This window comes from Triturus cristatus, chromosome 5_2, assembly GCF_964204655.1.
Source record: "Triturus cristatus chromosome 5_2, aTriCri1.1, whole genome shotgun sequence".
In the NCBI taxonomy this organism is placed as follows: Eukaryota; Metazoa; Chordata; class Amphibia; order Caudata; family Salamandridae; genus Triturus; species Triturus cristatus.
The window spans coordinates 692,421,582-692,446,502 of record NC_140588.1 but is presented as its reverse complement, the minus strand read 5'-3'; the positions used below and the strand labels follow the sequence as shown (position 1 = coordinate 692,446,502).

The 24,921-nt window shown below is 43.8% G+C and overlaps 1 protein-coding gene across 1 annotated transcript in view; it reads right to left on the bottom strand.

Moving 5' to 3' along the window:
- TNMD (tenomodulin) overlaps window positions 1–24,921 on the bottom strand; it is a 480,685-nt gene that overhangs the window by 279,434 nt on the left and 176,330 nt on the right. The window contains exon 4 of the mRNA XM_085607759.1: window positions 14–115. Coding sequence (XP_085463885.1) covers window positions 14–115 — 102 coding nt within the window. The remainder of the gene's footprint in view (window positions 1–13; window positions 116–24,921) is intronic.

The following is a 24,921-nucleotide window of genomic DNA, read 5'->3' as shown; positions in this document are numbered from 1 at the left end:
TTATTCCCCATACCTCAAGTTGCACATTGTCGGTATCCGGGACTTCCGGGATATCCTTAATCTGAGTTCTGATGAAACACTTCTGGAGTTCAACCAAGAATATTCCAGTGAGTCCCTAAAGAGCAAAAACACAAATAAGGAGGTGAAATATGATGGCTCGCTTTATAAACCGTGGTTGGTAAGTTTTCAGCTTACAAGGATTCAATACACAGGTAACTTTCTGAAACATTTAACTTCATAGCGATCTGATTTGCTTCAAGGTGAAACTACTTTATAGACATTATTTACAACAACAAAGTCCTTGCTCAAAAATGTACCCTATATTTCGAATTTGTCAGCCTTTGCTCTGGAAAGTAACTAGCTGCAGGTAAACCTGCTCTGCAGGGTGATGCACCAGAGAAATTGTAGGACAGTGCTTTTTTACAGCGCACTTTCATCAAAAGATTGTTTGGTCGTTTAAGATATGGTACATTTAACAAGAAAATGAAAACAATTCACAATGGACAGAATGCAAAGAGATACAGGAATAAAGAAATGCATGAGAATCAGGCGGTCAGTGATGATGTTTTGTTAATGCAGTGCACTGCAGATGTTGGAGCAGTGAAACGAATGTGCATGAAGAAGCGAAAACAAGTTATTAAGGACTTCCAAGAACCTTAGGCCTGGCACATAGCAGTAGAGGAGAAATCATTATGTACTTTGTTTCTGTTCACTGTACAGTATCAAAGGAAATCAGTGATCATGAAAAAGGCGAAGGAAGAGGCTGTGGATGGATGTGAAGACAGCCATGATAATGCAAGAAACCTCTTCCATGTACATGTTCCTTTTTTAAATGTTTGGACGGAGAGCATGAGTGGCCATGTAGACAGTCAAGTGTCCATATTCTGTGAGTGACCCTTGGTGAACCACAGCTGATGAAACTTCAGTGCAACTATGCAACATCTAAAATATTCAATAAAGATGAAAAGATGCTGTGGCAACCTGATGGCGGGCAAGGACTGTTCGACCCTTAAGCAGTCAAGGCTCAATGGGCTGGTTAGCTGTCATATGCATACAGAATCGGGTAATGGGAAAGAACAGAACAGCTTGGCAACAGCAGAGCATCCCGGGGCTGAAGTGCGAGACAAGGGACTGATCCTGGCATGTGAGACACAGTAGCCTCGTATGTCTGAAACATAGCACAATACAGACAGCCCTGGTAAGGTGGGGAATGGCAGTGTTTGACTATTCCAGGGTTGTATTAGTCACTGGTAAATGTGAGAAGTCTCTGTTCCTAAGGTTAGTTAACTGTTTCACCTGGTTGAAAAAAAGAAATTCAGGCTCTAGGAAACTATAAGGCTATAGCATGTTATGGCTTGTCTTTTCCTCACATCTTCAATACAGATTCTTTGGTAATACCTTGAGTATTGTGGCCATCTTCAAAAGGGGTCTCAGAATTTTGAGACAGCCCACCTTCTTAGCTCGTTGCTGTGGCAGAACTACAAACATATATCCATGGGGAGGTGCCCCTCACTCATGCTCTATGTAAGCACTTCAGCTATTCTGTTGCCTGAATATGAATTAAACCCTGAAAAAAGCAAATTTGCTGTTTGCTGTTTCACTCTGAATGAACACTAGGGGCCATATAACACAGCTGGTAAACTGTCCCTGTTTGCATTATGGCACACCTTTGAAGAGGTGCGTCGGGTGCTAACAGGGACTGTGCGCCTCATTACAAGTAATGCACTGCCCGCAGGTCAGACAAGAGGCTGTGCTGCCACCAGGGCGGTGCATTAGTAAAATAAAGGGCGGCTGTTTGAATCAGCCGCTTCACCTTTCTCTGGTCAGTCAGCACCCACCTGTACTTTAAAGAGGGGATAGAGATCCCCATGCAGGCAGGTACAGTGTCTGCACTCACCTCTAGGAGGGAGTATTGGGGATCCATTGGACCTCCTTTACAGCGGTCGCACTCAGTGGGAGCACTGACTGTGCACCAGTTTTTGTGGAGCACAGTCAGTACTGCTCACGATGGCCTTTTTGCCTTTGCTCCTGCATTCTTAATTGGGTGCACAGCAGAGGCAAAGTGTTTACATTGTTAGCATGGGGTCATACCGGCATTCTAATGAGGGAATGACCCCTGAAAATAGGGTTGATGGGCTATGTGTGCCGGCATTATCTGTGTTACAGAAGAGGGCTCATAAACACCTGATTCTTCTTTTGTGATACTATAGTGACCTGGGAACACAGAAAACAGGTGCTTATTCCTGTTGCACCACCAGGGCACTGCTTGTAATATGGCCCTAGAGGTTGGTAGGCATGGAGACCAAAACAAAGAGGAAGGCTCCACATTCACCTTGCCAATATCCTCCACTTTACACTTAGACATTCAAAGAAAAAGGGCTCTTAAAAGTCCATCATGTTGTATTAAAATGGAAACAAAATGAGTGCCACAAAAATCAATAAAGTCATATTAAAATTGTCACATTTCCATTATAGGGGAATAGTCTTGAACTGTTTGTAGAACATTTAATCCTGAAGATCATCAAACACAATAAACTCTTGAACATCATTCAGTGGAAAGAGCGCATTGTGCACTGATAGCCATTCAATACCGGGAGTCCCAACGAAGAAATGTATTGCATGCATCTTCAATAAATGTAATAGAAATATAATTCTGCAAGTGTCACCAGTACATGGTCTACTGGAGAAAGAAGGAGCCAAGATATCATTGGTCTGTGACATTATGCAGGCTGTCAAACTGCAAAGATGCACTTTTCTGGCTGCAAAGCGTGAACTGAGGTAACTTTCAACGATCTCCTCCCCTCCAAACTCCCAAATGAGGCCATTCACCTCATGCTTCCACTTTGGACTATGATAATCAATGCTTCACTCACTCAAGGCTCCTTACCTGACTGCTTCAAAATCAGCCCGGTTACTCCAAATCCTAAAAAACCACAACTCTGACCAATCCGACCCCAACAATTACCGCCCTATCTCAAACATTCCTACTTTGGCCAAACTCTAAGAAATATGTGCGCACCTATAGCTCCACAATCACATTGAGAAATTCCAATTACTCAACCTTTGTCAATCTGGCTTCTGATGGGGTCACAGCACTGAACTGCCATGGTCCACATCATCAACAATACCCTATGTCACTGGACCAGAATAAATCTTGCCTCCTAATTCTACTGGGCCTGTCAGAAGAGTTTGACATGACACTATCAACCATGCTACCCTTCTAAACCTTCTTGAGCACAGGATGGGTCTATCTGGCACTGTGCTGAAATGGTTCTCCGCCTTTCTACATAATAGATCTCAGCGCATCCTAATCAATCACCCTCTGTCGGACCAGTCTCCACTGTCTCTTGGCATACCCCAAGGCTCTATTCTCTCCCGGGCATTGTTTAACCTATATATGGAGCCCCTCACTGAAATCCTCAAACTCTCCCATATCTCCTACCACATGTATGCTGATGACACCCAACTCTATGTGAAAACCACCTCCCCGAGGACAAATATTTCCTCAACAACACTTTGACTAAAACACAACATTGGCTGATCCATAACCAATCCAAAATCAATGCCTTTAGTATTGGATTCTTACTGATTGTAACACCCTCCACCAACCCTTATGTCAAAGATTGTCTCCCTCTTCTCACTGCCCTGAATTGTACTCCACACATCACTGACTCTGCCAAATCAATAGGTATAACCTGGGACAAACAAGTCTCCATGCAAAAACACATCAGTGCCATCACTAGAGGAGCTAACCATCAGTTGCACATTCTTAGGAAACTAAAGCCTTTCCTCCCCACAGCAGACCTCACAACGGCAGTTCAAGCCCTTGAGCAATCGAAGCTAGACTATGGCAGTACTACCCTGGTGGGCCTCCCAAAAACCTCACTCACACTGTAGAAGGCTAATCTGAATGCAGCAGCTAGGCTCATCACTGGATTAAAAAAGTTAACATATTACTCCTGACCTTCAATCACTGAAATGGCTACCCTTCGAGGCCTGGATTCATCTAAAAATTGCTTGTATGACCCACAAAGCTCTGCATCAAAATACCCCCTCCTACTTGACCCAGAAACACACCCTATCGAGTGGAAACCGATCTTCCTGAAGTACTAGCTCCTTACTTCTTAAGATACAAAAATTCAAGAACAAGAAGACATATAACAGATTATTCTCCGAAATTGTCCAAAACATCTAGAACTCTCTCACTACCGAGATCAGGTGCAGCCCATCCACATGCAGCTTCAAGAAGGATGCAAAAAATGTTCTCTCCAACAAATTCCTCTCACATTGACGTTCTCCTCCATCTCCTCTTGATCGATTCCTCCCGCCTATCTGTTCGCTGCCTCTTAGTACGCCAGAATATGCTTAGGCCAGGGTTGTATGACACAACAGTGCATGCCTTAATCACACATGACATGACTAAACAACGCGGTCTGAACCATGATCGCATCTTTACCACGAATGACTTTACCATGCATGCCGTTACATTGAATTTGGTGGTAAAGGCATGATTGGTAAAGATCACACCTCGGCCCCCCTGCCCTCACCCATAAAACCTGATATCCCATGCCTATAATCCACCCCATCCCAGCCATAAAAACTACCCCCAATCCTGAGCCCTAAAACCAGCCCCACCCTCAAAAACTCCCCTAACATGAGCCCTAAAACTGACTTCCAGCCCCACAAACTACTAGATGCCCTCACCCTGAGCCCTAAAACTACCCCAGCCCTAAAAACTACCCACCTCTCAAAACCCAGCCCCAGCCCCACTTACCAAGCTGCGTCCCGGTCCATCCTCTCCTGAGTCTTCCTATTCTTTTCCCCGCCCATCTGCTCTGCATTTACATCACTGACTGTCTTAACCACGCATATGTGTGGTTAAGGCATTTGGGTGGTTCAGGCAAGCAATGTTCCACTTGTGTTGAAACGGCACTCATGGCTCAGCCCATGTTGTAAATGCCATTTCCCTTGGGTCAGGTCTTATGCCAGACTATATACTTCTATCTCTCTGTTTACCCTATGTGCAAGTATATTTCTGGCCATTCTTATACATATATGTTTGTATATAGTGTATTTTTATATTTGGTATTGATCTTTCTTCCTGTTCTATCCCATATTTTTGTGCACTTCAGTAAAGCACTCTGTCACCTGAAAAGGTCTTCTTGTCGCGCTATATAAAACCTCAAATAAAAAAATGCATAATATTGTACCCAGAATGCTTGCAGGTGTTGACAGATGGCAACTTATGGCACTTCCTTTTGCCAGAGAAAAGCCTGGGGATAATTAGAGGGATGGAGAACTGTGGCATATGACTGACCTTCAGGAGGACCTAAGACACCTAGATGAGAATAAGAAAAAGCAAACCAGCTCAGTAATAAATGATTGGAAGGGGTGCTGACGTCAATGCCCAGCAGCAAAATGGTTCAGTAGGTTGATAAGAGCATATCGGTCGAGAATGAGAAGAAGAAGAACAGGAGACTAGGGCAAGGGACACACAAACAAAAGAAGGTGAACTGATGGAGGGGCAAGTTGTCACACAAGATGACAGAGGACATAATTTAGCAGACAGTAAGGAAGGGAAGTTGAAAATATTGGAAAATACAATGACAGTTTTGAGGCAAAAGTAACATCAATTGTCCAAAGGTGTCCTTCATAAGCATTTCCAAATCTACCCCAGTCAATGTGCCTAGGTCGTTTCCACCACAGTGGACAATCATGAGGTCAGGGTGTTGGAGATGCAAACAGGTTTTAACCAAAGGCAACAATTGGTGCCACTTCAATCCTCTCTGTCCAAACCATTTAATGTCTACATTTTGTAAACCTAGGTCTAAATCAATACGTCTCTGTTCTGCATATCTCTTACACCAGAAAACATAGCTATGTCCTACGATCCACACTAGCATTTTGAAGGTATGGCTGGAAGGTATGGAATGATGTCTGTAGCTCATGCAGTTCCTTCGTAGAATAAGAGATATGTTTAAAGATGGGGAACTAGTTTCTTTTCGCATACAAAACGGTACCTGATTGGGAGATGAAAAGCATTGTTTTTTAAAAGTAGGGTGCACATTCGTTTTGTGGAAAAGTATGTTTGTGATTGGTTAAGAAAAAGCAGTTTGCAAGTACATATTATAGTACATATTATAGGATAAAATTTGCTCAACTCAACCACACCTGCTACTTGCATTTGGAAGGCACTGTTCGAACTTAAAACAATCGTGAACTTTTAACCTGCACGTGCTGTTAAATGTTCGAGAAACTGTTGCAAAAAAATATTGTTAGGTTTAAAAAAATTGATGAACTTTTAACCTCCACGTGTTGTAGAATGTTCTAGAAAGTGTGTTGCTAGAATATGTTGCATTTCTGACTTCGATGTGTACTTGAATATTAAAAAAACTATTTATATGGAAAAGTAGAAAGACAGTAATAGAGAGAATTTTTGAAAGCTAAAAGAATCAAGGAACTATTGTAATTTGTTCTGGATTACCTACTGGTGGTCGACAGTAGGTAGTTATCAATTTTAACGGTCTGAAAGTGCGGTGTTGCTCAGTGTGGCATGGTGGTGATATGATCTGGTGCTACACTCGGGTATGAAACCGAGAGTCTAAACCGTGAGGACATTGCTGTAAAGTGATGTGGTCTGGTGCTTGTGGCATACATGTGCAAGTAGTGTTAGTAGGCGTTTATACCATATAGGGAGTGGAAAGCGAACTACTGACCGCTACTGTGTGTTGATAGTGCACCGGAAGCAGGAAGCGAAGTAGTTACGCCTACCGGTGGGAAGACTTGGGGATGAAACCGAGCTGATTGCTGTAAAGTGATGGGCTCTGGGCGATGTAGGATACTAGCCGCTGTAGTATAAGTGTGTAAGTAGTGTTAGTATGCGTATATAGTATATAGGGAGTGGGAAGCGAACTACTCATCCCTACTGGTGTGAAGACTCGGGGATTAAACCGTGAGCCTAAATTGTGAGCTCATTGCTGTAAAGTGATGTGCTATGGGCGCGGTAGCATAATTGTTGAAGAAGTGTTAGTTTACGTTTCTACAATATAGGGAGCGGGAAGGGAAAGTCTTACCCCTACCGGTGTCAAGACCCGTTTATGAAACTATGAGCTCATTGCTGTAAAGTCATGTGCTCTGTGTAGTATTCCATTGTAAGTCATAGTAGAATGTTAGTATGTAATTCTACTAGAATCTGAGGGGCATATTTTCAAGGCACGGCGTTAAAATTATCGCCGCTTTAGCGGCATGAAACTGCCGCTTAAACGGCGATAATGGGCTTGGTAATATGCCGTAGAGAATTCCAATAGAAGGCCATGTTAACACAAGAACATGGGCTTCTATTGGAATTCTCTACGGCATATTATCAAGCCCATTATCGCCGTTTTAGCGGCAGTTTCCTGCCGCTAAAGCGGTGATAATTTTAACGCCCATCCTTGATGATATGGCCCTCAGTATGTAATGTTAGAATGTAGGGCTGTCATGAGGGGAACCTTGCGAAGTTTGTACACGGTGCTGGATTAGACGGTTGCTTTGCTGTCTGCTCCTGTTGGTGGTTGTTTCAGGTGTCTTGTTTTCCTATAATAAATATACTTATTGGATTCACTGCTGTCTGCCTATTCACTACATAAATTTGGCGACGAGTGGGAGAAGGCAAAAAGAAGGCACCACTCAGCAATATTTCAAAATTGCTTGCGTTGTGCTGAAGACCCGTTTTGTTCGTGTAGCTGTTTCTACTCCTGCCAGGGTTGTCGGCTCATTGAACTATGTCATCCGACTTCTGGTAGGATTTATATTTTTAGATTTTGCGCTTCCTCTGCTTCTTCACTACATTCTGGTCGCTTTACTACACATGTGTAAGTAGTGTTAGTATGCGTTTATACTAACAAATGCATAATGGTAGTAGGGAGGGCGACCTGTCAGGCGCAGCTCATACAATGTCCCGGGGTGTGCATTCGCTGGACATTTGTGTTTGCTATTAGAGGGTGGTGCATGGCTTCCACCCTGCGATAGCAAATACTTGTTTGACTACTTGAAGCGAGAGGAGGAAAACCTTGCATCGCTGTAATAGAGTGGATGCGGATGGTAAAAATGGAGAGAAAAGAACAAAAACAAAAAAAACGGTCTCACCCGTTCTTTTAAATGAGGCCCCTGGTGGGTGGGTAATGTTCCGTGGCCAATCCAATTATTATATTGCTGGGTCTCTGTAGTACTGGGGATCTTAATGTCAAATGTAAATTAGGTGCGGAAGGGCACAGAGATGTTTTGCAGGGGAGCGCCACCTTCCCGGGTATTGTTTACTAATTGTTTGGGGGGTTCGAGGTCAACTGAAGTCCGGGGATCGCCACACTCCGGGTCTTTATTTAAATATGCAGAGTGGGCCTCGGCAGTCCCTGAAGCCTCGGTGGTCATAGGCAGTGCCTTATTTGTTCTGTAATCACACGGGCAGTACTTATAGTGTTATAAAGTGATACACTCATAGAACTCTTGCAGTTATACAATTACCCAGGCTTCATTTGTCTAATAGTAAGTTAGATTATGTTTGGTAGGTGCACTCTAATATTAAATAATGTTGTCCTTAAAATCTCCTATAAACAGATGATTTTCACAATAAACAATAGACAAGTGTCATCAGAAAAAGACCTATACACTCAGTTATTTATTTGAAAAAATAAGTAACCTGTATTATAACAGAAATAAATAGAAATGTAACTTTAATAGAACAGTATAATAAAAAAAATGTGGGTTGAACTCCAGTGGAGGCAGCGTAGGAAACCTGAAAGACAAAAATGAAACATAAGTATGTGTGCTATGTGGAAGAGGTAAAGAAAGGTAGTCTGAATGAAAGGACCATAGTGAAGATGGAAGGGAGGGGGAGTGGGTGGAAGGTAGAAGGGAAGGGAGAGTCAAAAGAAGAGAGGGAGGAGGAGACAGAGTGTTGGCCTATTGCATCCAGCCCTTAGTGTTTACCCTCCGTCACCCGTTTGTCTAAGACGCTGGAGTCTGCGATAAAGAGGCTGGTTCAGCAAGTCCTTAAAATTAAATACATGAGGCCAGAGATTATGGGCCATATTATGAAGGAAGGGCGATAACATTAGTGCCAATTTTTCAGCAGGAAAGTGCAGCTAAAGCGGCGATAAGGGGTTGATAACATGCCCTTGTGAATTCCCTTAGAAGCCCAGGTTCTGGTGTGAACCTGGGCTTCTATGGGAATTTACAAGGGCATATTATCAACCCCTTATTGTCGCTTTAGCGGCAGTTTCCTGTCGCTAAAGTGGGGATAATGTTATCGCCGTTGTTTGATAATATAGTCCTACATTATTAGCTACGGAAAAATCGCTTGCATGCACCTGTGCACCCAGGATGCTGCACCCCAACCCCTTCCCCCGCACTGTGCTCAATTGTAGGTCTTGCACACCGATGCTTCACTGCTCACCTGCCACCACTGATGTGTCCCACGACGTGTTGGTGCAGGCTCCTAGTCCGGGGTATGTTTGTCCGATAGACCAGGTCTCCGGTCGGGGATGGTGTCTTGATACCACGACGGAAGGTGTCAGAATGCCAGGGCATCATTGCGGGGTCAGCTCCCGCTCCGCCCTTCTTGTGGCAATCAATGGAATGTCTGAAAAGGGAGAAATAATTTAATGGTGGAAACGTCTGGAGGTAAATGAAGGTTTATTTCAAGCTTGATAGAAAATAGGAGTTGAGTGCATCCTTCGTTTTTGAAGTACAATCTACCAACTGTTAGTGGTAATCGTGGTTCAAAGAGAAGTTGGAGTGCACGAGAATACACGAGGTTAAATAATAATATGTTATGCCAACGTTCACATACAAAGGAAAAGAGCGCATGCTATAAGCATAATGTGCGCGTGTAATGCAATGGCGGGAGTCTGTGTGCATGTACACTTAGGAAGGAGCTCACTACAGTGTCCTAAAAGCTAACGCCATGTGTCTCTAAGGCAGTGCTGCCCGCTGGCTAAGGCCTACAGTACGGTCCCACAGGTCCTTAAAATTAGACCGATGTGACTGAATGAGGTCAGAGATCACATCATTACGCACGACAACATCGCTTTTTCGCACGTGCGCACTCGGGGTGATGCACCCCACCCCTCCTGCAGAACCGCCCTCAACAGGTGTCTGTAGGGCAGCGCTGCCCGTAGGTTCAGGCCTACCTTATGGTATAGCAGGTCTTTAAAATGAGACAGAGATGTGACTGAATGAGGTCAAAGATCACATCATAACACATGGCAATATCGCTTATTCGCACGTGCGCAGCCTGGCTGAAGCATCCCATCCTTACTGCAGCACTGCGCTGAAGAGGTGTCTGTGGGGCAGCGCTGCCCGCTGGCTCAGGCCTACAGTACAGTCCAGCAGGTCTTTAAAATGAGACAGAGTTGTGACTGAATGAGGTCAAAGATCACATCATAACACATGGCAATATTGTTTGTTCGGACCTGCGCAGCTAGGCTGAAGCACCCCACCCCTCTCGCCGCAGCACGCTCAATTGGAGGCCCTGTGCACCCAGGCCGCTCTGCTTACCTGCTGTCATTGTTGTGTGAGCAAACACTAAGGGCAGCAGTGCTCACAATTCAGATGGAGTGTTGATTGCAGGAGAGTGTTCACCTCATGGATCCCTTTCGTAGACGACGGGCAGTAGGGCTCATAATTTAGAGCCCGTGTTGATTGCCAGGATGGAGTACACCTCATGGATCCATTTCTTTTTTTTATTGCGCATTGTGATATGCGAGGTGGATGCTGCAAATCATTTGAGGTAGTGTGGAAGAAGAGGGACGTGTGGCGTCGTGGTTATCCTATTTATACTTACGCAAAGTGGGCTGGGCTTGCGTACGCAAGGCCAGCATAGGGGTGTGAGTAATTATTCTGGGGACTTGGGCGTTGTTCAGTTCCTGCCTGGCCAGGAAGTGTACTTATGTGTGTTTCTTTCGTAGTTTTGACCTCGCAGAGTGTGCAATTTAGATTAGTGTAGCATGTGTCGGAAGGGCGAAAACTATCGTTAATGAGATGGCATGTGATCTAGGATGTGCAGTCTGCCCGTGGCTGATGAAGCTCCTTAGAGCCAGCAATACCCAGGCCGAAAGGCAGCACAATAATGTGCAGACACACACACCAGGGGTATTGTGTAACACATATTTGTTTTTTGATGGAACATTAGAGATGCATGGCAATCACACGTGGAAGGCTAATGTACAGAGCATAAATATTGATGTAGCTTGGTACGCTACCGGTATGGGAGTGCAATTTCCCCCCCCCCCCAAAAATATACATATTTTTCTGGGAAGATATAAAACATTACATGATTTTTAAAGTTAAAAACAAGAAATATAACAGAGTTCCAAAATATTTAAAAATATAATATAAAAAATATAGGTTTTATAAATATTAAAATATTAATTTAGCATTTAAAAAACCTTTGAAATTCACAAAAAAAACATAGGTTTCAGGGACGTTATAGTTAGTTGAACATTTGACTCATATAAAACCAGAGAAATTCGCCTGTTATAGTTAGTTGAGCTAACTAAAGCTCGTGCGCCCGCAATGCACTGCTGATGATGTCACATATTAGATCACTCATGATATGGTCAGTGACATCAATGATGACATCACTGATGACATCTCAAATGACATCACTGATGACATCACTGATGACATCACTGATGACATCATCCAGTGAATGTGTGTTTCTATAAAATGTAAATATGTTTTATATATATATGCCAAGGTGTATTGAAGAATGAATGCATTTACAAGTGACTAAAGGAATTATTTTGTATGTATGTGACTGATTGAACGTGTCTTACTGAATGCATGGGTTACTGACTAAACTGTGTAAAAGGGGCAAACAGGGGGAAATGACAGGTACCAAGAAGTTAAGCAGAAGTATTTTTATGATGGAGTAATTGCCCTTCCTTATCTTAGAAAGTACTATTCATCATAACAGTTTGTGGTGGTCAATGAATGGGCATTCTCATCACAAAAATGGCTGGCTCTGTGAGTAGATTAGACAGACATTTAATGGGGGGGATAGATGGATATGTGAAGGGACTATATTGGGCCATGGGGGTTGTGGGAATGACTGGGCCCACAAACTCCCTTGCAGAATTCAGCTGCTCTTAAAGAAGTGGAGGACCTACTAGGTTTTAAGACATGGATTACAACAGGCTTCAAAATGTGGGATACATATGGCACAACGATGAGATTAAGACATTCAAGATGTTAAACAATGAGTTCTCCTTACAAAACTCACAGTATTAGAAATACATCTAATTGAAGCACACATTATGGAAATACAGGAACATAATGACAGAGTTTCAAGATAACTCTCCACTAGACTATAGAGCGATCAGTTATAAAGTGATATCCTAAATGTGTAAAACACTATTTGACCATGCCTCAGACACATTACGCATCCTAAAGTCTTCGCCAGAGAAGGATGCTGGAGACCTAGAGAGTTAGAAGTGGAATGTGGCATGTCAATGGCCCAGAAGCGGCTATGAGATTAGGCTTCAGATTCATCCAACTGAAAATCATCCACAGAACCTACTAAACACACCTCGATTCCCAATCTTGGGGGACCACAAAAGGTGATTGCAGAGAAAGATAGGATGGAAAGAAACATTCATTATACGTTATGGTAATGCCCATGGATTGGGATATTTTGGAGGAAGTTATGAAAAGCCTGGGAGACACTACTACAAGATATGGGAGCATATTGTACTACATAGTGTTGGCAGCTGCAAGAAACGATAGTACAAACTTTTGGGGAGCACAGAAAGTGAAGTGTTGGTTTCGATGCATGATGTGATAACATGAACTGGTACAAGGCTGCTACAAAGGTCATAAAAGGGGACAGGCTCTATTCAAAGAAATGTAATAAAAACTGGGCACAGCGGGAAGAAATTCAGGCATGAGCAAAATAGATAGGGATTCAAATACATAACTAACAGCTAAGAAAGATCTATGAAGATTGGTACAGAGTCCAGGCAGAAACCCGCAATAAAGATACAAGATGGGGGAACCTAGAAGCCAGAACAAATACTTGAATGAAGTGGAAGAACAGGGATTGAATGTGAAAAATAATGCCACCTAAACCGTGTAACAATGATGCATACCAATGTATATATTTAAGTAAAAATCAATATAAACAAATTGATTAAAAAAACAATAGAACTAAGAGGGCCTAACACCAATTGCCATCCAAAAACACTTTGTGTAGGATTTCAATGATATTCTGGCCATAAACTCTGATGCTAATCCCACATTTTCCACTTTCGGTCAACTCAGGACTGTATCGAACACCAGACTCTAAGGAGACCATGGTGGAAAAGGGGAAATGAGGCGAGAAATGGCCTGTCAATCAGTGGCTTAGACAGCAGACCTTAGCGGCATAGGGCAGAGGAAGGCGCATGACAACGAGCCCTTGGTCTGTGATGGACTGGCTGAAAACACCTCAAAGATATGGTACTGTCAGCCTGAATACACACTACTGCACTGGTAGTGAATATGAAGAGAAAACGTCCTTTAGGATTAAGCTGGAATTATCTGTGCCTTCACAGTGCAGGCAACAAAACAAATGCATCTTTAGCATGCAATCATTCTGCACGCAAGTCGTTAGAACAACTTGCTTTAGGGGGGTGCAATGGTGGAGTGGAGTTTGAAATAAAGTCCAACACCTTCCCTACTCTTGCGCAGACTGGAGTTTAAATAGTAAATTAAACTATTCCAATATCCAGCGCATCCCTAAGGCAAGTCGTGAAAAACACATGTGGAATTCCGTCATACGTTCAATTTGAACGTTTGTCCCAGTAGAATGTACTCCTGGGCCCAAGATAGCTCAGAGAATCGACAGATAATCAGGTTCTATAGAATGGCGGAAAGCGATGCTCAGCATCTGAGAAAGGAAGGAAAGACTAAGCTTCATAAACGACCTTAAGCAAATGAATGCAAACAATAAAGGGTGCAGAGCACGCAAACTTGCTAACTAGTCGATAGTAGTAGAGAACTCACAAACCATTGTTACCAGGCGAAGCACAAAGATGTGATTGGTTTTCAAATCAACCTGGTTTTACTGACTTGAAAGTTCAGTGTTTCTTGCACTTCCCACCTTTGCCTCGCAGTAATGTTCTAGTTTGCCCTGTGACTCCACCCTCCTTCATCTCCCTAGCCTCCAGAGGTCTGTTTGCATCAATTTCCAAGGCCTGCCCATGGCGAGTCGTGATTGTGGGTTTTAAAAAATGTAGGTACGTTTTCCTGAAACCAGTTTACACCTTTTGAGAATACACTTTCCTGACATTTTGCTGTAATTTAAGGAGCTAGAGTTGACACGCTACATTTCTTACTACAGGGGTTTGAGTTAGACAAAATGCCCAGAGAGAGAATTTCCCAAAAGTTTTCAAAAAAAGTAGATAACTGAAAACCTTAGAAAATAGGCTGCTGAGCTTTTTTTTTTACCACTGATATGACCTAAAGCAAAAAAGAGGATTCAATTGTACAAGTAGGAATGTCTACATCAACATAATGAACAGAAAACCTATTTCTTCATATTATATGTTTGTAAACAAACATGAGTGTATTACAGCCCTTCAATTCAACTCACTGAGAGAATTCAAATGCCGCTGGTGTCCTGGAGCATCATGGTCATATGCAAGGGTCCTCCATCAATCCATACAAAAGGAGAATCAAGGAGGAACACAGGCAATACTGAAACTTCTCTGACTTTAACCATATTATGCTAATGACCAAAAAATAATATGTTCAACTTTTAAAAACAATGAACATAGCCAAGAATCTTAAACCACAGAAATGACTAAATACAACTTGAACATACTGGCACATAGTGGAGAGGGGTGTGCTAAATGGCATAACTATTTTCTACATGAAATTTCAGAAATTCCATTAACATTTCCAGTGGCTGCTCCTCCGCTATGCCGGAGGAGTGTCGCCCCACTGCTTTGAGCAGTTTAAAGGAAAGCAAATATAAAAAAAATGCTAATAACTTTTAGTTATTATCATTTTATGTTTTCTTCCTTTTGAGGCAGGTGGGTGGGAGGGGCTGCTCTGCTCACGAAGCAGGGCTGGAGAGGAGTGGTTTACCTGCATGCATGGAGAACAAGCCCATTCCCTGGTTGAGCATCAAACCAGGACGCTCAAAATCAATCACAGCGCTGCATTGTAGCATTAGGATTGGTCAGGGAAGCCTGGCCTTCTGTGCCATGAGGAGAGCAGAGCAGGGACACGGCGGCGGGACCGGCGACAAGGTAAGTATGTATTTTATTTTTGTTGTATTTTTTTTCATTGCGCTACCTCATGCCTGCGACCTCCCTTCGGTTACCCCGGCGCCCGCCACGCCACCTGTGAGTCCTTGCTGGCCGCCACTCAACATTTCACAAAATTTAATTGCCAGTTTCTCAAGTGATTTTTTTCATGCTACTGCACTTTTTTTGTGGAAAGCATTTTGTGAGATACCAACAACAGAATGATTTGGGGAAAAAACGTCACTGGATGCACAAGTTCTTTGCGAAACAATCTTAATATAATGCACAATTTTGAGAAAGTCTCTGAATTTTGCTTAAATGAAATTTGGGAATTTTGGGACTTTTACAAATTTCACAGGCATAATATAGATTTCATCCAGGTCTAAAACCAAGCCACCTCAAATGTTGCATGGCCTTATTTTTCTTCATCAGTAATGTGGCGCTTGAATCACTCTATAAAAGAGAGCTACAGACCAAGTCCTAGGCTTACATTTTCTACCTAAGGTGACTCCATGAAAAAATCTAAATGTTATGGAAATGTTCAAATTCAACTTGACTTTTGGTAGCTATTTGAGGCTCTTTCATCATAATTTTGTGCACTGGGCCATTACTAATAGTGACCACCCAAAAGCCAAAAGCTCATTAGACTGCCCCAAAGGGGTCAGTCCAGCCTAACCTGCCAGGCCATGTACATTCCAAACGGAAAGCAGGCACCCCTGGATTTGTTTTAGCCTTATAGAGCCCTTAGTGAGTTGTAGTTTCACTCCTGATAGCCCCGCAAGCTACAGGACCTTCTACATGCCTTAGCATACCTCTGCTTCTCAGTGCGAAAAACAGAAACTGATAGTTGGAAATTCTTCCATGAATATAAAAGACCAAAAATTACTCTTGAAATGCTCCTTTTAATTGTATTTGCTAATTAGGACACGACAGGGCTGGCCATATGCAACTCTATGGTGCATCGAGCAAAAGGACACAGTCTGGGCACAACCATACATCCTATGGAGTTTCCCTGAGGCAATTAAAAAGTGATGGATGAAAAACTATATTAATCGTTGCCACTGATAAAGCTCCCTGGTAAATTCAAATCCATTTTTTTCACTTACTGTGTCACTACAGAGAAGGACACACCATACGCAAGTCTGTATCAACCTAGAAAACAATGCTTAGGGTTGCGTAAAATGCTCTACAGAATGCACTTTTATTGCCATTCTAGATTTGGCAATTGCCTTCCTTGTGCAAGTCTCTCAGCCTTCACTTGCCACCCTTAAAGCAGTCCTTTATTCAACTGCCAGACCCCTCTGCAGAAAGCTCAAAAATACCTTGACCATTTTCAGCGAACTTCAATGGATCCTCATTCAAATGAGGATTAGGGCGAGATGTACAAAGCATTTTTCCAGTCGCAAACGGCCTGATTAGCAGAATTGGGACATTTGCGACCTGAAAAATGCTTTTTCAAATGTACAGAATGCTAAATCTGATTCGGTAACTTGTTACCGAACCACATTTTGCATTTGCGATTCGGTATTTGGAAGGGCGTGTTTATGGTGTCCCTTTCAAAATACTAAATCGGTATTAAATGTATTACTGTTTTGCAACCGAATTCCAGTCGCAAAATCGAAATAATTCACCACCAGTTTAATATTGGTGGTAACTCATTCACAAAGGGGAAGGAGTCCCCAAGGAACCGCTTCCCCTTTCCCCTTTGAGAATATAAATAATAATATTTTTAAAGAGCAGACAGTGGTCCTATGGACCACTGCCTACTCTTAGAAAATGAATCTTCAAAGTTTCATTTTTTTCTTTTTGAACACCTCTCTTTTTCTTTTAAGGAAAACGGGCTGCATTATAAAATAAAAGATTCCTTTATCAACCCATTCCATGCTGAGGACATAATGGGTACGTCCTCGACTGCCGTGCTGCTGTGCCAAGGACGTAACCATTACATCCTCTGCACAGCAGTGACAAATCCCTCTGCTTTTTAGGTCGAGGACTACCGGTCTGCCGAAGGCAGAACCGGAAGTCGGAAGATTTAATGTTTTCTAGAGTGGCTATTTAGCCCGCCTCTCTTTTTGCTTCTCCTCCATTGGCTGGCTTCCTAAACGGAGGCCAGCCATTGGAGGAGAGAGCCGTCCCTCCAAATAGGCTCCGTCTTTTTCAGATTCGGGGGCGTGTTCCTTGCTGTTCTTTCCACTTTTTAGCCACGCCCTTTTTAGGTGTGTTTTTCTCTCCTCCAGCCAATGGCAAGAGGAGAGAAAAAGTAACACGCCCCCGAATCCGAAAAAGCCACTGCGTTTCTCCGAGGCATTTCTGCTTCGCCTCGGAGAAAGGCGGTGGTGTCTCCTACTAGCTCCATCTGACCACATCCAGGCTTACTCGGGCCCCGGGGGCTGCAGAAATCAGCTTAATTGGCTTCGGAGTTTAGATCAGCTGGTGAGTAGCTGGTTCTCATGGCTCCTTCCCAGCACTTTCCTTGCCGTGACAGAGGAGCTGTTGTCGATTACGTCTGGCTGGCCACACACCCCCTCTCACGTTGTTTTGAACAGAATTTGCATTCTGAATGGCGCCGGGGGCCGAATCGCACACCATTGCCACTGTGCCACTTTGTGATGTAAAAAGTTGAATGTGGCATGTAGCCGCGAGTTTCCGCCTGCTTCCTCCCTTTCTCACTGCTTTTTCTTCGTTCTCTCTTCTCTCCCTCCAACTTTCTCTTTTCGTGTCTTTCTCTGTCTCACTCCGCGTCGGAGCCCGATGATGAAAATAGGTTCCGGTCCACATCCATGTGTTCTGTGCGCTACTGTGGAGGTATTTGTACCTTCAGGTCTGTGTGTCACGTCCACAGCGTCCATCCCTTGTGTGCGTGTTCTGCGCCTCTGTGTGTGAGGTACAACTGTAGCTTCAGCGCGCTACGCAAACTGTAAACTTGTGTTTATATCACGTGATTCATTTTAAATGTTGTAGATTATGTTCCATGTGTACCTGCACGAGTGACTGTGTTTGCCTAGCTGTGTGTCGTTACACGCTTCTCTCTGCATCTATGTGTTACTATGTATGCTTTATTCCAGAATCTATGTAACTACCCCTGTCGTTGGGTGTGACAACCTTTGCACTGTGTGCACTCATCTGTGTGAATGCGTGTATATGTGCATATCGATGTATATGACTGTAAGACTGTCTACGTAACAATGTCTATGTATCGTCATAATGGTTCACTATACCGCTGTATCCTCATTAGTATGTTCATAGCTCTTTATACCCCTCGTAGATGTGTCAAAGGAGTCGTCAAAAACTAGTATCTGCCCTTTGCCCCCCACTCCCTTCAGGTTCCCTTTCTCCCCTAGCGCTGCGAAGCTCCCGGGGGCGTTTTAAGTGCTAGAGAACGCATCGTTCTCTTCCAAATCAGGTTTCCTTTGTTCTTGTTTTCTCGTTATCTCATGCTCCCCTCGCCTCCTTCGGACCCCTGTTAGTGCTTTAAACAGGTCTAGGAGCAGTCAGAGCGCTACCCATATTACCAGGATGTCAAAACGCCAGTATACATCGGGAAACTGCTAGCAGAGCTATGCAGCTCTAACAAGGGCTGAGTGAGTATGGAAGACACAATTAAACAACCCTTGCCTTTCCCCTTGGCGTTTGAAAAGGTTAGGAGTAATCTAGGCGCTATCCTAACTCCAATATGACAATATGAGATAACAAGATCAGTATAAAACAACCGGCAGCAGTTACTAGCGCTACGAGGCTAAAACAGTGACAGAAGTGCGCTATGCAAAAGTCAGATGGGAGTTATTACCCCCAGCTGACCCAGGGGAGGCAGAGAACCACTAGACACTAGGGAGCGTTTCTGTGTGTGTGAACTTGAGTTCAGCTGGTGGTCTGTGTTTACTGGCGTTTGACTGGCTGTGTGTGGACCTGCATTTTGCTTGCGGTGTGTGTGGACTTGTGCTTAGCTGGCATTGTGTGGTCTAGCACTTGGCTGGCGATGGGCGTGGACTGTCACGTGGCTGGCGATGTGCTTGGATGGTGATTGGCTGGTGGTGTGCGTGGATGTGCTTGGCTGCAGGTGTGCGTGGATGGTGCTTGGCTGACGATGTGGCTTGCGTGGATCCTCCATTGTTTTATTACCCAGAATCCCCTATAAACCTCAAATGTAGCTAACAATTCACACTTTCCTCGCATTTCTGTGCAGAAATATATCCACCACTCAGCGTTTCCCTAGGCCCCCATAAAAAATGATACCTCACTTGTGTGGGTGCCCAAAGCAGAGAACCTAAAAACCTATAACATGAAAAACTGAAGGGGGACCAAAGTGGGTCCTAAAGGGCAGTTTTTAAATACATTTTAGGCTGACACTGCTTTGGGCACCCACACAAGTGAGGTATCATTTTTATTAGGAGACTGAGAGGAACGATGGGTGGTGTGAAATTGTTCTGGTGCAGTGATCTCACAACCTTCCCAAATAGAAATGTGAGGATAATGTGACTTTTTAGCTAGATTTTAGGTTTGCAGGGGATACTGGGTAAGAAAACGTTGGGAGAGCAACACATGCCACACATCCCTGGACTCCCCTGGATGTCTAGTTTTCAAAAATGTCGAAAAGGCCCCTCAACTGACATCCATATTCAGCAACATTATTGGATAGAAAAGTTTTCTAATATTTCTACCACTCAGAAATCCCTAGCAGACCAAGATAATGAAGGGTAAAGGGATTTCACAGAGACCACCAGCATTCCCTTTGTTTTTGCGTATGCTGAGGTCCATATGGCTTTGAATCAAAGCAAGAATGGCAAAGCACCAGGTCCAGATGGGGTGCCCTTAGATATATTTACAGGTCCTGCGGGGCCCTCTGCTGACTACTTTGTTTAATGCAGTTGCTACGGTGCACCCTCAGCCGACATGGAACAGTTCAGTGATAATACCTATTTACAAACAAGCATTTGCAATGCAATAGGTCTCACATTTACGTAAGTTTGAGCTATTGGCATTGTAAATGACAATGCTTTTTATTTATGTTTTAGTTTTTAAAACATAAATAAAAGGCATTGTCCTTTACAATGCCAATAGCTTAAACTCGCATAAATTTGAGACCTATTGCATTGCAAATGCTTGTTTGTTTTTAACACTTGTATAGAGTGCCCGTACTGATGAGCCTTAGGGTGCTTTACAGAGAAAAGGCAGTTACAAATAGTGGTTATATTTAAAGCAGCACAAGCAGAGACAGCGATCACAGAAGAGATGGGCTTGGTGTAAATGCCCTTACTCCCCGTACTCCCAAGAGCGTTAGATTCATTTACCGGCCTGAGCGTTGAAAAACTTTCTCACTGTTTAACTAAATGTAGAACTCTGACTCATTTGGGTAACAGCGTTTAAACGGTTACTTTTCTACATCCCTGCGCAGGGTATAAATTAATGCATTGGCAGACGACCTTTCCTTGTGAGGTATACTCAGAGCTTAAAGTGGGCCGGGTCCTGCCGGTGCTCAGCACTGGCAATTCAAAAAAGCAGGCGCTGAGACCGGTCTCCATCCCGCTCTCCATTTTTGCTCTCAGGGTGGAAAAAAATCTTAACTCTGCGGCAGCACCACCCTTCACTGCCTTTGCGGTAACCTTAAAGAGACTCGCTATAGTTTTTTTCACAGTGACATCATTTCAGAACTTAAGCATTTTCAATATTATGTACAAGGAGGCTATTGTTTATTTATCTTACAAAACTAACAACCATTGGCTCCCTGCTATTTAACAAACAGCTCAAGTTTTTTCATTCCACTTAAAGTTCTGGGTATACGGCTTCAAAATGCTTTTAACTAAACAATTAAGGTGAATTTAAAACGGGGTAAACAAAATAATGAGCCAAAAATTTTGACAAAAATCGCACATTTTAATGAATTAAGGTGTACTTTCGTCCTGACTGCACATAGTTTATATATAGGCCTGAGTGGTACAGCAGGGAAAAGGCGGTGTACCGTCGGCAAATAATGTAGTGCACGTTCTTTTTTTTTATGTCAAGTATTCTCACACTGCCACCTTGTGTCCATTTTTCTAGTAAATTCAGAAATTTGGCCATTTCAGGGTGAGCAAGTAAAAATTATTTCACATTCTAGTGTTCTACACATTGAGAGCTGTTTGCCTTCTGCTGTGGCGGCATTTGTGACTTTTGTGTTGGTACAGGAATCTGCAGTGCATATGCTCGGTGTTAGACCTGGCACCATTGGCGTAGGTCTCCCTTCTAATTTTTTGTCACTTTTTGTCTCCTTCGTGGTTGCTGGCGTTAGACGCTCTGGGTGCTGGGCCACTGCCATTCATTGTCATAGCGCGAATGCTCCTTATTTATAAATTCAATGTATCAACTAGTATAGTCTTAGTAGTGCCAAGGAACATGTTAGGAAAGTCGAATTTGGTATGCTTGAGCTTCAAATATTAACGTGCATGTGGTAGTGGTGATTGTCTTTATATTCTGAGTGTGCAACTACTGCTTTTGGAAAGCAGGTATCTTTTTGTCTAAACCTTCCTGTGTGTTTTCTTGGTATGTGTATTGGCCGTCTGGTTTAGAGGGCCAGGGCAGGCTGAGGCCGAACTGGGTTGAATGGAGCAATCTTCCGTTGAAGTGTGGGGAGGCGGACCCCTTTGATTTGAGCAGGGCTGTGCCTGGCAAGGTGAATGATGGCTCCACCTCCCACTGGGCGTCTGATGGTCCGTGGTGTGTAACTTCGGGATGCCCAGACGAACCTCTGTCCGCGTAACAAGAGGAAAAGGACTTTGAAACTATCATCCATCTACTGAAGGAACTACCCAAGGGCCTGATTTGAGCTTGCCTCCTGCCGAAGTCTCAGGGACATTAGACTTCAGCCATCAGCAGCCCGGATTCCTTTTGAATGGAATCCTACTTGCAGATGAGGCCTCTGTCGAGAAATCCAGGGTCTCTAGTTCTACTGTGGGGAACACCACAATTGACTTGCCGCGGAAACTATTGCTATCGCCATTGTGTGCCTCTGCAGCTGAGGAGCTGTGTCCCGCTGAGTGCCCGCATCTGACTTGCTACGGAAACTGTTGCTATCGCCATTGTGGGCCGCTGCATCTGAGGAGCTGTGCTGCTGAGTGCCCGCATCTGCCTTGCTACGAAAACCTTTGCTATCGCCATTGTGGGCCGCTGCAGCTGAGGAGCTGTGCTGCTGAGTGCCCGCATCTGCCTTGCTACGAAAACCCCTGCTATCGCTAGTGTGGGCCGCTGCATCTCAAGAGCTGTGCCGCCGAGTGGCCGCATTGGTCCGACCACGATGAGATATATATCGAGAATCAGTGCTATCGCTATTGTGGGCCGCTGTGCCGCTGAGTGCCCACCCTTGTTTTGCTACAGAAAACATCTCTATCGCTATCGCGATCATGGGCTGCTGCAGCTGGAGAGCTGCGCCGCTGAGTGCCCACGCTAGACCCTACGTCACGAACCTTGCCATCTTCTGCGTGTGCCGCAGGGCGCCGCCTTCCAACCCCGTCCTAGGTTTAGTGTGAGTGCACGCCACAGACCGCTGCAGCTGAGGAGCTGTGGCCGCTGTGAGTCCGCCTGTCTTCCCGCACCCTCCCCACAGAGCTGTGCGCTGTATCCCCTTTATATCCCCTGTACATTGTGCATCATCGGGCCGCCTAGGCCCCGATCTCGAACTAAGCACGTTCCACCCGCACGCACGAATGCTTCCATCGCCCTGAATGAATCTGTACTAATGTGCATTGTGGTTCTTTGAGCATTTCTCTGTTTCATGCCTAACCTATATAAAGATAACTATTTTTCTATACTTGTTTGTGGTGTCCGTTTTGTAGCGTCTTTCCAGTGCTATTGTGTATGATCATAAATACTTTACACACTGCCTCTGAGATAGGCCTGTCTGCTCGTGCTACGTTACCACATGGTTGAGCAGGGGTTATCAAAGGGTGTAGCCCCCTTACTCTGTCTTAGGAAGAAGGGTAACTATTTGACACCGGCGCCAGCCGCTGCCAACTGGAGGCCCCCATTTCTAACACTTGGCATAACTGAACCAGTCCCTTCCTGTCACTGCTGTTTCGAAGCAGAACATGAACTTTTGACTGAAATAGAGACGCGTATCGTTCTTCTGCACCTGCTCATTGGAGGTTCGGCAAGGTGCGACCACTGAGGAATGTGAAGTTCTGAGCCTGCTGCTGAATTTGAGTTCCTGCCCATTTGCAGGTTATATATTCTGTTGGTGATGGGGTTTTTTCAGTGTTCTCTGCAATTAGTTATTTTGAAATATTTGCGATATTCTCTTCTGGACATTTGTTATTTCACCTAGCACAAATAGTACATTTTCTCATCTATGCGATCTGCCTATGGGACAAAACAAGCTGCAAGTGGGGGTGTTACTGAGAAAATGAGTTTCATCCCCAAATTTTCACGGTAGTGTTGTCAACACCGTGGTGTTGAACCCCTTTTTTCTCAGCTGAAGAATTCGTACCACTCATATATGGGCTGCACTATCTGAGAGTCACCCTGACATCTTGAGGATCCCGACCAGGCTGCTGGTAGGTCACAGTCGCATGATACTGCGGGAACTTATTAGAATAGTTCTGTTGCAAATTGCTCCTTGGATCGATTTTACTTGGTACTGGAGTGATTTGCATACCCCTTCCTGCCGAGCATCAGATATCCATAGGTGACCGCATTAACGGCTTAAAGGCTGCAAAGGAAGGCCAACTTATCTTATTCAACCATGATCAGTCTGATCCTTCTCACTGTGTGGTTTTTGGTGGTACTTTCTTCTCTGTATTTCTGTGGCTGCCATTTGGCGGAAATTCCATTCCACTGACCCTGCTGGAGCAGAGTTTTCAGTTTGAAAATTCTGGGGCTTTTGAAGCTCTGGCATGTCTATTCGTTGTATTAATTTATTAATAATTAATAATTAATTATTTGTCTTGTGTAAGTGTGTTTATATTAATCAATCCGTTTGTTCTAACAAGAGAGGAGAGGGTTACACGCGAGTGTGCATAAATGTGCTGTTTTAAAGAATAACGTGCGTGTTTTCATGTTTAAACGTTGCTATGTGCTGTTTATTTTGAGCACAAAACGCTTTCTGAATTAATGCTTTTCTATGTTGCAAGTGCTAGATAAATGCATACACATAAGGGTATTAGTGGGGTTAACACTGTTTAATCACTATGCTGTAGTAACGTTGTTTTTGTCTCTTTTTAATTAAGATGGTCTATTAAGGCCTATGTTGGCCTAAGAAAAGATGGCCGCATTATGAGCCTGGCTGTGATTTATAATATGAAAACTGTGACGAGGGAGACCCCTGCTGGAAATGGTCCTGAAGCTAACTGACCATGGTCCTTGTTGAAAAACTTTCCATGAGGACAGCAGCAGTTTTTGGGAAGTCTCCAAGAGAAGTGAAAGTGTCTTTGGCAGCCTTGGGAAACAAAGGAGCCTTAGAGAGAAGCTCTGAACTGTGGCTCGATGGCCGAGGAGAAGCAGGATAATTGTGATACATGTTTTATTTTCTTGGTTCCTGTTCCGTAGTTTTCGTTATGTGTATTTTTCCTGAGCGGAGATTCTCAAATGTAGCAATGTTACATCCTTTCCTTCTCGCTCTGCTCAGCAAGTCCGGCGGACATTATAGTTTTTTCTATGTTCCCAATGTATCTTTCTATTGTTTAGA